This window comes from Centroberyx gerrardi, chromosome 4 (genome assembly GCF_048128805.1).
Source record: "Centroberyx gerrardi isolate f3 chromosome 4, fCenGer3.hap1.cur.20231027, whole genome shotgun sequence".
Lineage (NCBI taxonomy): Eukaryota > Metazoa > Chordata > Actinopteri > Beryciformes > Berycidae > Centroberyx > Centroberyx gerrardi.
In genome coordinates this window covers 27811859-27824759 of record NC_136000.1, presented here as the reverse complement: position 1 = coordinate 27824759, position 12901 = coordinate 27811859, and the positions used below count along the sequence as shown (strand labels likewise).

Here is a 12901-nt window from a genome sequence, read left to right as displayed (position 1 = left end):
TGCAATGAAAACGGGACGTTTTGCATATTGTCATAATAATCATTTGATTTTATAAAATTATTCTTAATTTAAAGGTTTTTTAATCGTTCTCAATGAAAAAGAAACCTATCATTACATGGTGGAAAAATGTAAGACATCTGATAAAAGTATTTTAGATATTTTAATACTTTTTTTAGACCTTAAATTTATATAATTTAAGACATTTTTAGACCTTTAAAAGATCAATAGATACCCTGTGTTTACAATGTAAAATGGATGTAGGTTACAGAAACAATCAATAGATGCATGCAAGCATGTTCCACGCACTGCAGGTTTGGCTTTCTATGCATTTTGTTTGACTATGGCAAAGAGCGGACTGCCTGCACTGGCTCTGGTGATGGAGACAGATGAGCCCATCAGCTGCCTATGTAGCATGACATTTTCTCAGCTTATTACAGTAACAAAAGTGCTGGCAGTTTGAAAAATGCATAACAGTGTGAACATGCCATGATCATAAAATATTTGAACATGTTTTTATGTGTGCATTACAAGTGTTTTTTAACTATAGGGAACAAGTTTTATAGTGTAACATTCAGACAGGTTTAAAGCAAGAATTGCTACATGTATTTTTGAAGGCAATGCTGTTTTAAAGCTACAGTACACAGCAGTAGATGAACCCTACAGAGAATGACATCATTGTGACCCCGAGGTCAAAATGTCAACAGCGACCATAGTGTCACCTTGGTGTTAGGTTATACTGAGGACAAGTAGGTTGGTCCATGCCTCCTCCAACCCTCTCTCCACTCACGGTTTCCCTGATTCTCATTTCAATTCAAACAGCTTTGCCTTACCTTACCAAAGACAAGATTAAACAGCAGCAACAAAAACAAACCAATAGCTAAGTGAAAAATTTGTTTCTCTCCACTATCTCCTCTCACCCCTTCCCTCCCTTTCAGCTGGGATAAAAACTCAATTCCCACTGTGTTGTGATGTTCCCTTTATCCTCAGGTGCAGGCCTACCAATACATTATACCACAGGAAACACCTGCATAGTGGTTACCTCACTATAGAGGGGGAGGAGTGGGTGTGGGGGGTAGGGATGGGCAGAGAGAGAGAGAGAGAGAGAGAGAGAGAGAGAGAGAGAGAGAGAGAGAGAGAGAGAGAGAGAGAGAGAGAGAGAGAGAGAGAGAGAGAGAGAGAGAGAGAGAGAGAGAGAGAGAGAGAGAGGGGCAGGAAAAAGGGTAGAGGATGCAATGTCATTTTTCAAGCTACCTTTGGGGGTGGCAGAATTCCAGCTATACAACATGCAAACGCATGCACATGTACACACATACACACACACTCCTCATTACCACAGCTCTCAACTCAAAATACTTAAAATAAAGCAAACTACTTCAGGACAAAGTGAGTCAAAAAACTGTTCTGCTGTGTGTTACACTGACAGTCATAAAACTGCAACGTACTGCAGGCTCCCACAAATTAGAACTCTGGCAGGAAGGCACAAGAGCTGTTTACAAACACAGCAACCAAGAGGAATCATTTAATTAAAGAGCAAGCAGCATAAACACTTGAAATTAGTAGGTAAGTAAAAACCAAACTGCAAAAGCATGCAACAAAATTTCACTTTTCTTTAAAACATTTCAAATGTCTTTTTGTGTGCGTGTCTGTGGTTGTGCCCATGTCTCTTTTTTATCCACAAAATGTATCTTTTACTGTAACCCTTTGTATTGGCACACTTTCTTAGCAATTGTAGCTTATTTGGAGGCTTAGGGTTGGGGTGGGGCTGACGTTGAGGAATGGTTTGGGAGGGTGGGGAGTGGGAAGAGGGTTCCATGTTTTTATATCACATGGTGATTATAACTGGGAGTTACAGTTTTCAGATGACAACAGCGATAATGGCCGAGTTTATAATCTTAAGTCTGGGAGTAGGACACAAAAGACAAATGTAGTTTTTCATTGTGAAATAAAGATTAACCTGGGACTCGGGTTCATGAAATCTCCAGTATTGACCTGCCATAAAGAACGTCCCATGACACATTTTGGGTCCTGACCTGCAGTTTTAAGAAACCAAGATATAATGTATCAACTCAAATGTATACAGTGCAGACAAACCTGCTGAGACAGGCTACAGGACCCCATAGCATAACATAAGGGTGTGTATTTTGTGCAGGCAGGGGGATTCCTGAGAGAGACAAATGCCACAATGGAACGCGGAGCATTCCTGCTATTGTTTGAATGTTCCCGTCCTGTAGCTCTCTTCATGTCTGCTCGGTTGGAATCTTCCCAAATTCAACATGTCTGACAATATTCCTGACAGGATTCCTGAGAGAACGAGAGAGAGATAGCCAAGATTCTTGGAGCACGCTGTACAGTAAGAGATATGTCACGTGGTCATGGTATAACGTCAAGTGACCGTGGTATTCTAGTAGTCTGACCCTTAGGGCTGCATGAGGGCACCAAACCCTGAACTTTGACCCCTCCACAGCAGGCCCCTCTCATACAAGCCTGACACGACCTGAGGGCCATTAGTCCTCAACAGAGCAGGAGGAAGACAGTGTTTGGCCTTTGAAGTTTGCAAAGGCAGGCACTCTATAACTCCTGCTTTCTGTTGGCATATTCCATGTCCCAGTCACAAGATGTAGTATCTATAACAAACATGAATCCTCCCTATGCCTGTTTACAGTACAATGCTGACCAACTCAGTGGTTTAAAGCCTGTTCACACCAAGGACAAGATTTCATGAGCCATAATATAAAAAACTGACTTGATGCATTCTCCATGACTGCACACTGGCTTTGAAACTTTGTGCAGTGAATAAAAAAAAAAAATCTGGAACAGGCATAATTTATGTAAAATTCTGCAGTGACTGTGAACTGTAGTCGGCAGGGGATTTTCCTTATTGTCTTTGTATTTGAACAATCCCATTTCACATCGTGATGGTGTGAAATGGCTTCAAGTCCATTTTCAGCTCCTTCAACCGCCTCTAGTAAGACAGAGACTCACAGACTAACCTGAAATCACTTATGATTATGGCTGAAGTAGGCGTGAAGCCTTCTCATCCAAAAACAGAGATTATTCGGGAGGGAAGTGTGTCTGGTTTGGTTCTAGCGTCTTCAGCAGAGGGATCAATTGAATCAAATAAAACTTTCCCTCCCTCTCTTTTTTACTCTAAAATCTTCCTGTCCTCTCGTGTTCCCCCTCTCCATCCCTTTGCCTTGTTGACAGCCTCGGTGTGTTTTAGTCTTGTTAAGCTGACGTGTGTTTTCAACACCTGGCTGGGAGCATTGTCCAATCCCATCCTTAACCACTAATCTGTCATCCAATTACAATAATCCTTTCATTGACCCCTGATGACCCCCGGTGACCTGCAGCCTTGTTGGAGCGACCTCAACCACTTGACAAAAAGGCTAGAGCTGTGAGGAATGACAAGTATGCTTGAAACACACACACACACACACACACACACACACACACACACTTGGAAGCATGCAAGCAAGCGTGCGCACGTACACACATGCACACAAGTGTATGTGTGTGCAGAAGTGTGTGCAGAAGTGTGACAGCCTTTTGTTACCAGCAGCGTGCCTGTCTGGAAAAAGCAATATTACATTCAGAGGATTAGACTACACTATTGTGTAATTCTAAGTGCTGTTGGAAGACTAACTCGTTTACAAAGAGACAACTTGAAATGTTTTGATGAAGTAATACCATGGAATAGCAGTGCTTTCTATGGGTGTATAATTGAATTTGAAAAAAGATGCAAACATAGTTCTCTCACACACATGCAGAGTGACAAAGAGTCTGTATGTTCCTTCAGCTGCGCATACAGTATGCTACTGTACACATTCACATGACAATAAACAAGCACATACAGGCATTTCTGAGTGTTCTTGTGAGAGAGAGAAGATGCCTTTTGTACATGCATGCTCGACTGTGTGCGTGTGTGTGTGTGTGTTGTGTTTTAAATTGACAATTGCTATATGCATGTGCAAACTCATTGGTGTGCGGGTGTGTGTACCCACTTGCAAGTATGTATGGGAAAATCTCCAATAGGCTAGGAGCACATTTTCTGAGAGGTGAAAGAGAAGATTAGTGAATAAAACCCAATAAATTTACGATGTTCTTAGAAGTGTGTGTGCACATCTAGCCATAAAAACCTATCAAGCTCTAACAGAGGAGCTGATGCTCAGGAGACTGTTGAGTGACAGAAACCCTTGGGACAGAACAATAACCTCAGATAGATTCCAATTTGTTATTGAATTACACACACATCAACGGTAACTGACACCCTGAATTGCTGTAGGGGAAATGCTAAGGGATCAACTGACTCTGGGAATCCATGCTCCAATAAAATGGGTTTGATGCTGCTTGTTTGAGCTAGAAAAAAGGATAAGAAGAGACAGACGAGACAGAGAGAGAGAGAGAGAAAATGGGGGCACTGTGATCCCTAATCTAAGAGGTAGATCAAGGTGAGGAAAAAGATGAGGCTGAAGAGACAAATTTGTATTTTGACATAAAGTGACACAGAGGAGGAGTGTAAATGGTGAAAAGCGAAAGAGAGAGAAAGGGAGAATGAGAAGGAAGAGAGGACGGGTAAAAATGGAGGAAGACATATTGTGTTACCACAAAGAGTTGGGGAAGGAGGAGAGGAGGGTTGGGAAAGAGCAAGATAAAGGGAGGGAAGGAAAAAAATAGAATAAACATAAGAATAGAGCAAATGAGGGTTATGTAAACACTTAACTGACAATTTCAACACTAGAACATATGTATGCATGAATGTGAGAAAAGCAGTAGTAGCAGTAAAACTGGGACATAAATGCAGAAGAAAATAACAGAAAATTATAAAAATATAAATATATCTATAATATACATATAACAAATTAGAGGAATATGAGATTGTGTTGTAAAAAACGATACATCTTCCAAATATATTCACTGTACTGCTGTAGAGAATGTGCAGGTTTGTATATGTGCATTACTGACTGGTGACCTCATCTGACACTCCACATGGACACTGATGTAGGGGCGTAGGAATGTGTGATTTGTCGGGTGACGTTTGACCTTTGACCTCACCTGTCTTCTTGAACACCACCATCTGTATCTGTCACAGCATTGGGGGCCACAATGATGTCACCGCTGGCCCCTCGCACTACTGGCTGGTGGGACCCGCCCCTCTGCTGGCTCCACCTCCTGGTTCTGATCTGAGGGAGGAAATGAAGGGAAGGTGGGGGAGACGGAATGAGGAAAGAGAGAGACATTTGTGTTTGACCCTAAACAGAGAGTGGCACCACTGGCTATCAAATGTGAGTGATTAGCAACTCTCAATGTAGTTTAATGTGGACAAGCTGAGATAAATGGCTCATTTTGAACTTAAGTTGCAAACTTTCTTCTTGTTTTTCTTAACTAAGAAATACATTAATATTAACTACAATATAAAAGTTTTTTATTACAATGGGGTTGAGGGGGCTGAAATTCTCAATTGATAAAATGTTCAAAGGAGACATGACAAAAAAACAAGAAAAAGGTAGAGAACCATTGCTTTAAGGAAAATGAGCAACAATACTGCATGAAGAATAATATCCACCCTCTGCTTTGGCAATGTATGTAATCCCTCTGCCATAAGAGTAAAGCACCCAATCACTTGAAAAATAACTGAATTTCGAGAGAGGGGAGTGAGAGGATGAGGGAAGGAGTATTGGGATGGAAGAGAGGAATGGATGAGATAGCAGGAAGGAGGGTGAAAAGTGAGGAAAGAGTATTGGGACGGAGCGGATGAGAAGGTGAGGGAGATGGAAGGAGAGAGAGAGCAAGAGATGAGGGGTTACGAATTGAGGTCGAAGGGTGGAGTGGAGCAGGGAAGCAGGTGGGGAGATAAATAGGGATTATGGAATGGAAGAAGACGGGAGGAGTGCAAGAAAATGGGACAAGGGGAGTAAAAGTGATGGAGAGGGAGAGAATAGTGAGGAGGGATTTGGGCAAGTTTGAGACACAGAGGCATGAGAGGTAGATGGAAGGAAAGACGCGTGAAAGAGCGTGACAAGGGGGGAGAGGAAGAAAGAGGAGGAGGGGGTAGGACTAAAACATGGAGGCACCTTCTTTTCCCAAAGCCCATCCTCGAGGGCTGTCAAGCGCTGCATGCTCTAGTCATTGAGACAAGATGCCAGAATATGTATCCCTATCCCAAGAAACCCCCCCCCCCCCCCAGTCACAAATCATTTCTAATTGACATTCTGGAGCCGTACATCAATGTGATCTAATAGATGGTGAGGTGGGACAAACTCTTTTCTCTCATTTCTGACTTGAGGGGACAATAGTGATTCTTCTCTAATCAAAACTGAACTGTCCTAGGCCACAGGAGAAACACATTTGAGCGCTGAAATTCTGCAGCATTCAACAGAGGAAGCAAGCTTGTCAGAAAGAAGGTGAAATTCTACTCCTAATTCTAATAATAGGTTGGAGTTGGTGTTAAAATGGGTGTTGAAATAGGTGTTAACGCTATATTTCTAAACTGTGAAATACTTTAGCCACATTTCCAGACTCTACTGTAATCCTGAGTGACGGTGTGAGAAAACATGCCAATTAAACTCCCCTAAGAGTTACCCAACAGAATTAGCTAAATCCTAGTCTTGCTCTCCCATGTCACTTACTTTATTATAGCTCTCTCTGTTGCACGTCTGTTCTCTCAACCTCTGCTGTTCACTTTCATTTTACCTCTCTCTTCCTGTTCTCATGTTCTTCATCTCTCTTCTGCCACTCTCACACACTGCTTGGCTCTCTATCCCCTCTTTCTGCTTTTCCTTCTAGCTCATCTCATGCTCTTTCCTCATTCTTATGTAATAATAATAATAATAATAATAATAATAATAATAATAATAATAATAATAATAATAATATTAACAAATGTGTGGCCTATTTCTAAAGCAGTGGAGAAAGGCAGGTGATCCCCAGTGGGCAATCAGAGCCACGCATGTGTGAAACACAAAGGTCACATTAAAGCTTAAATTCCTGTGATACTGTAGCTTAACACTGTGAAGCCACTGTGTGCAGGGCCATGGTCTCACAATGCTGTTTCACAGAACTGAACTGAGCTGGACCTAACAAAATAGGATTGCACTGTGGTGGCCACTGAACTAGAATAAGTAGAAAGGCATTTCCATCTAATATTTCTGAGTTATTGTTTGACTACTGGAGTACTACGATGCACCTGGATGGACTATATCTATTATGTAGGCCTTTGATGGTGCTGGCCTACATATTTTACCTTAGGTAACTGACCTGTGCTGCTGAATATGATGGGGATGACCGCATTGCTGTACTCAACTGGAGCAGGCAGGACACAGCTGAACCGTACCAGGCTGGTTACTCATTCACCAAACTCTTCACACAACTAGAATAAACTGCTATTCAAAAGACATGTTACTGGACACTGAACACTATATTTATCCTACTAATACTAATTTGATGGAATTGTTGGACTCCACTGGTTACATATACTTGTATTTTGCTTAAAATCTACAGTTACCATGCTATAGTCCACCATTCCCCTTCAATCCAGTCCAATTGACCTCTGCCAACTAAAGTAACTGGCACTGTGCTGACAATAAGAACACAAGCACTTCAGGTCAGAAATTCAAAGAAACCTTGTTACAAAATATTATTAACACTCAACATAGTACGAGGAGAGATAAGCTCCGTTGTGTCAAAAGTGCTTTACATCAGATGCCAGCTTAGTGAGCCTTGCTGCCCGCTCTGGTTTTAGCAGAAGGATTTGGCATCTAAATGGGGCTGTTGAAACTCGGCTGGTCAGACACTTGGCCCTTTGTTAAAGGCTTTCAGGCTGTTGGCTCTCGGTGGATCCCGATTCCTCTAATAGCTTAAGAAAACTCTGAACTGTTGAAGAGAGAGAGTTGGAGAATGTCTCCAGATGGCAGGGAGGAGAGATGACCGTCCCTGTGGAGTGCAGTGAAGGAGAAAGGCCGCAGAATACAGAGCAGATTGTCAGAACGCATACTGATTGCACTGCATACAGAATGATTTCTTTAACTATGGGATAACATTCAAACTGGTTCATAGGCCTGGTTCTCTTGGATTCCCACATGTCAAGAATACTAGCATGTTTTCATTAGACTGGGTCCCTGGGTGAGGATAGATTATTCAAATCTGAATCTGGGGCTTGACAAAGCATAAAAGCCATTCTGACAAGTTCCGTCACATGCTGCTCTGTGCTATAATCTAACCTACTAGGCTATTAATTTGATTTTAATTGACTGAAACTGTGTATATCTGCAGAATACCCTCAGCAATGTAATATATCCTAATAGCTGACCTATCATACTGTAACAAACCAGATGTGCGCCAGTGGAAAGATGAGGACTCTTATACCCCTTTCAGACTGGATTAGTAACCCGGGAAATACATGGGTAGACTACAAAACCGCAAAAGGAGCCTGGTCAAGATTTGGGTTGAGACCTGAATCAAACTCTGCTCTGCAATACGAGGGTGCTTTAGGAAGTGGAGACATTGCAGCAGTGGCACAAGAGAAGTTAACAATATCTAAAACATTTTACAAAAGAAGAAGAAATGAACTGCTTTATTTAAAGTTAGAAATGGAAGGGGCATTTAGTAATCTGACCTTTATCGATGTCTATCAGCGACCAGTAGGAATTACAACAACATCAATACAACTTCTCTCCTAGATAAGTCTCTGGCACAGCCACCCCACCCCTCCTGTCACCTTGAGCTACGGTGGCCTGTAATTGACACAAACAATAAACATTTTCACAATAGAGAGGAGTAAGCTAGCTAATTAGAGCAGAGATCAAACAGAAATGTCAAGTGAAGACGTAGTATATCACCATGCTAAATACTGTATTAATAATACTTCTTTGTCAAATGATTTGCTGTGGCTGTCATATACTGACATAAACTTAAACAGCTATCATAGAAGTCCCACATTTTACTGCAGGCACTGCCTACGATAGGGCACTACTACAAAGTTTGCTGCATCCCTGGGAAGAATTGTTTGGAGAATGATTTCTTTTCAGCCATTAGACAGCACAAGGGATGGTCTGGCAACCAGTCATTTTAAAAAATGTGTTACAATATGGTGTTTAGTTCTACTTCACAAAAACTGAGACAGAAACAGACTGCAGGGATAATGACTGTGGGCATTAGGAGGGGGTCTCATAAAATAGTTAGCACTGTACTAACCAATCAAGCCTTAGGCTACCTGAGCTTGTGTGAGTGAAGCAGAGGTCCGGCTCTTGAAGAATCGTCCAGGTGCAGGGCTGCTCTGTCTGGGCCTGGCCTGTGTTTGTGAACCCTTGTCCTCAACCCGCTGTCGACCCACTGGATCCAAAAGGTACCGCTGGGCCAGACGCAACACCCGGGCCAGCACACTTTTAGCCCCGGTAACTGAGTCTGAGGGGAAGACAATTAGTTCCTTAAATCCTCCCTTCATCAAAATGGAATGGAATGGTCTTTAGAATATAATTTACAAATCCTGTGCCCAAGCAACCGTTACCGAGCTCAGTCTCCAGTGGTAGCACAAAGTCCTGCACTGAATTGGTAGCAGTGTGATATATTCCCACAAATCCCTTGCATCTATGCAAAAAGGTACAATCTTTTGCACAGCCTGAAATGGATAAGATAGAGTGATTGTTTACTTTTGCTTTCAGTAATCAAGATGTTATTCCCATCAACTGCGGTAGCTCTGAAGTGCATCAGCAAAACAAGTTTTCATCTGAATCGAAGCTGTTCAGGTACCAGCCTTGATGGTCTAGTTAGTTTACCATATCATGATATGTGGTGCATGTTAATGTAACAAAATTAGTTATCATTCCGCTACAGGCATACCCCTACTGAACAGTGTGTGTGTGAATGTGTCCTTGTTCTACACAAATGAATGTTATCAGTGGCTCACCATATTTACTCAGGGGGCAGAATCTGCCTGCTTAGGCAAGCTGTGAATACAAAGGCGTACTTATACAGTGCACTGTCCACATGTTTGTGTGCAAGCACACACATGCATGCATACACTCACGGACACACACAACACGAACATTGGTGCCTAAACTCACGTCTATTCATTTATTTGTTCATTTGCTTATTAGGTTGTTTCTTTTTTTACTCAAAAATGCTGTGTTTACATAATGTCCTGGAGCAATGTTTTGCCAAGGAACATGTGAACAGCGGCATTCCATACCATAAGATACCAGCTCATTGGAATATAGCCACCTTGATGTATTTGCTGTTTCAAAACTATTAGCATATCAAACTAACAGAGACCTTGTGCTAAATACACTGCAAATGAAGGAATTTTTAAGTGCTTCAGATTACCACAGATAATACCAGTCTTTCTGTATGGTGGGTGACTTTAGACTGTAGTCTGTACCACTATTAAGACAGATACTGTCTTGTTGGAGAACCTGACAAATTTGCTTCACATTTTTAAACTAATTTAACACCTAAACATCATTATATCAGAGAAACATGTTGAAGATCCAAAAGCTCAGAGAAAAAGTCTAAGAAAGCAGTGTGGAATTTTGTCCAGACCTTGTAAATATGTCTGGAACAACCAAACCGATGCTAAATCAGAAGCTGTCGTATAAATAAGAATCTGTTCTTAACTGATTAAATATATAGGTTAAATATATAGTAGTACGGGACATGCTTTCTTTTTTGCAATGAGTAAATTCAAATTTGGCAATGGGGTGGCTTTCATGAACCTTCAGGCTGAAGCAACATTGAAAAAGTGAACCTATATCTGCCATGTCATGTTTGGATTTGATTTGATTGAGTGTTAAGGAAGCAATTGGCCGTCTTTTATTCTGCCAAAGAGTGCCTTTGCTTTGACTTGGGGCAACATTGCAGAAGGTACAAGTCTGTTGAGGAGTGATTTAGTAGCAAAATTGGACATGCTTCCAGGCTATGTTGGCCAGTGACATTTTAGCTAAAATACCACCAAGGATTGTTCCTGTAACAGAAATGTGATTTAATGGGACCATTAGGCAGGCATTTTCTTGTTGCAGAGTCAAGTTCAGCTTTCATTAATGACAACCTCACTTGAACCTTTTGAATTTCTAGTGATTTAGTACCACTGACACATTTTCCTGCATTATGTGGTTCCTGCATTAAGCAGTCAGACTCAGATATATGGATATGAGAGGTCTAGACCTGTTGGTTAGACTTACATGGTACACAAAATGCATATGCACACACAAGACACACAAGATACACACACTCACCCTTCTCAGGCTTCTTTTCCTCCTCTGAAGGTGCTGAGACATTTTCTTTCACTTTCCCCTCTGTCACTTGGCTGGGCAGTGGCTCCTTCTGCCCTTCACACTGTTCTGCAAAAAAGACCATCACAAATTTAATTTGTGGTTTAGTAGGTGCTCAGGAGGAGCATCTATATAAGAGCCAGGCTCTGTGTGTGCGTTCGTGCATTTTCTTTCTTTTTTTCTTTTTGTTCAGTTTTGACAAATCTTGTGCGTTTGTGGATTTGTTTGTTAATGTGGGGAATTAAGGTATGCACTGTTTAGGCAGTGCAGAGCCCAATGAGGAAAACACAGTGTGCACTCCTACACCAGGCAGCACAGTAGAAGTCAAACAAGCATCAACCAACTGGAGGCTGGTGTGCTGTACAACCACATACCAAGAAGTAGCTTGATGATTTTCCTAACTATAGCAGCTACGTCAACACATGAATTAAATATTTTGTTGAGCGATTCTCTTAGTTACACTTAGTTAAATTCATTGTAGTTTCACTCACTCCAACCATGCATACCTTCCAAGCACCTAAAATGTGCAAGCGCAATTGTTTGAAAATAGGAACACAAACATACATACAGATAGGCATGTCTAAAATCCATATAGCTATTGCTAAGATGCCACTTTTTACATTCAAGCTGCAGTGATGCACCAAGATGAATTGGTGGGAAAATACACTTTCAATACTAATGCAAGAAAGATCAAAGTTAAAAGGACTTCTTTAATAGATACCTATTACAAGACATGATTTTTTTTCCTAACTACAACTGAAATTGTTGTAACAACCAGTTGTTAACATAATTTAACCTTTAACTAGGCCAGAGACTAGGAGTGGGGTGTGCGTAAGCTAGTGTGTGTGTGAGCGTCGTGTGGTAGGGTTGGGGTGATGTTGACTTATAATTTGTAACAGTGTATTATCAGTGTTTTAACACGAACGTCGAGGATAAGGCTTTTGCCAAACAGGAAGAGCCAATGATAAAGTGGAGTGTCCCCCGGCCTAAAGCGAGGTCTTGGCAGTGTCCTGGGTAATCTTTGATGTTAAAACAACTCCATTTCCCAGACACACCCTCTCCCCCTCCTATAGCCCATGGCTCTCTCCCTGTGCCTCATCTCTCTTTCTCCCTCCCTCCCTCCGATCTATCTCAATCACTGTCAGACGTGGGTTAGGAGAGGTTCCCATCCACAGTGAACAGCCAACTTCAAAACACCGACGTGTAGCGGCATGTCTCCCGTTAGCCACCCGGAGACAAACTGGATGAGATCGTGCTATTAGCTTGTCCTGTTTTTTAAATATATGAAGACAAGATTGAAAATTAGTAAAGCCTTGGAGATCCGTCTGCTCGCCACTGTTGACTTTGCACAGGTCAAAAAAGTCAAACCTCATTTAGCAATTTCACTATTTTCTCATAAGCCGATAGCTAAAAAGGCCAGACAACTACCATACATCTTTATTTGTAGATGGCTTCCCATTGCCAACTAAATTGTCAATGTCTTTCTGGTTCTCTATGTTTCAACTGATGGATCAAGATGCTGTGATGCCACTACTGCATAGTATGTACAAAACACATGCACTTACACGCACAGAAAATGGCACAGATGTACTAATGTACTGTACAGATGTTTTCACAGAGCCAAAACACTCCGACATGCA

At 41.6% G+C, this 12901-nt stretch overlaps 1 protein-coding gene across 1 annotated transcript in view; it reads right to left on the bottom strand.

Annotated features, from left to right (window-relative positions):
• Positions 1–12901, bottom strand: part of LOC144538576 (uncharacterized) — a 64886-nt gene that overhangs the window by 14273 nt on the left and 37712 nt on the right. Inside the window, exons 11-13 of the mRNA XM_078283232.1 lie at positions 11226–11330; positions 9209–9399; positions 5053–5180 (exon numbers count right to left, since the gene is read on the bottom strand). Of these exons, the coding sequence (XP_078139358.1) occupies positions 5053–5180; positions 9209–9399; positions 11226–11330 (424 nt within the window). The remainder of the gene's footprint in view (positions 1–5052; positions 5181–9208; positions 9400–11225; positions 11331–12901) is intronic.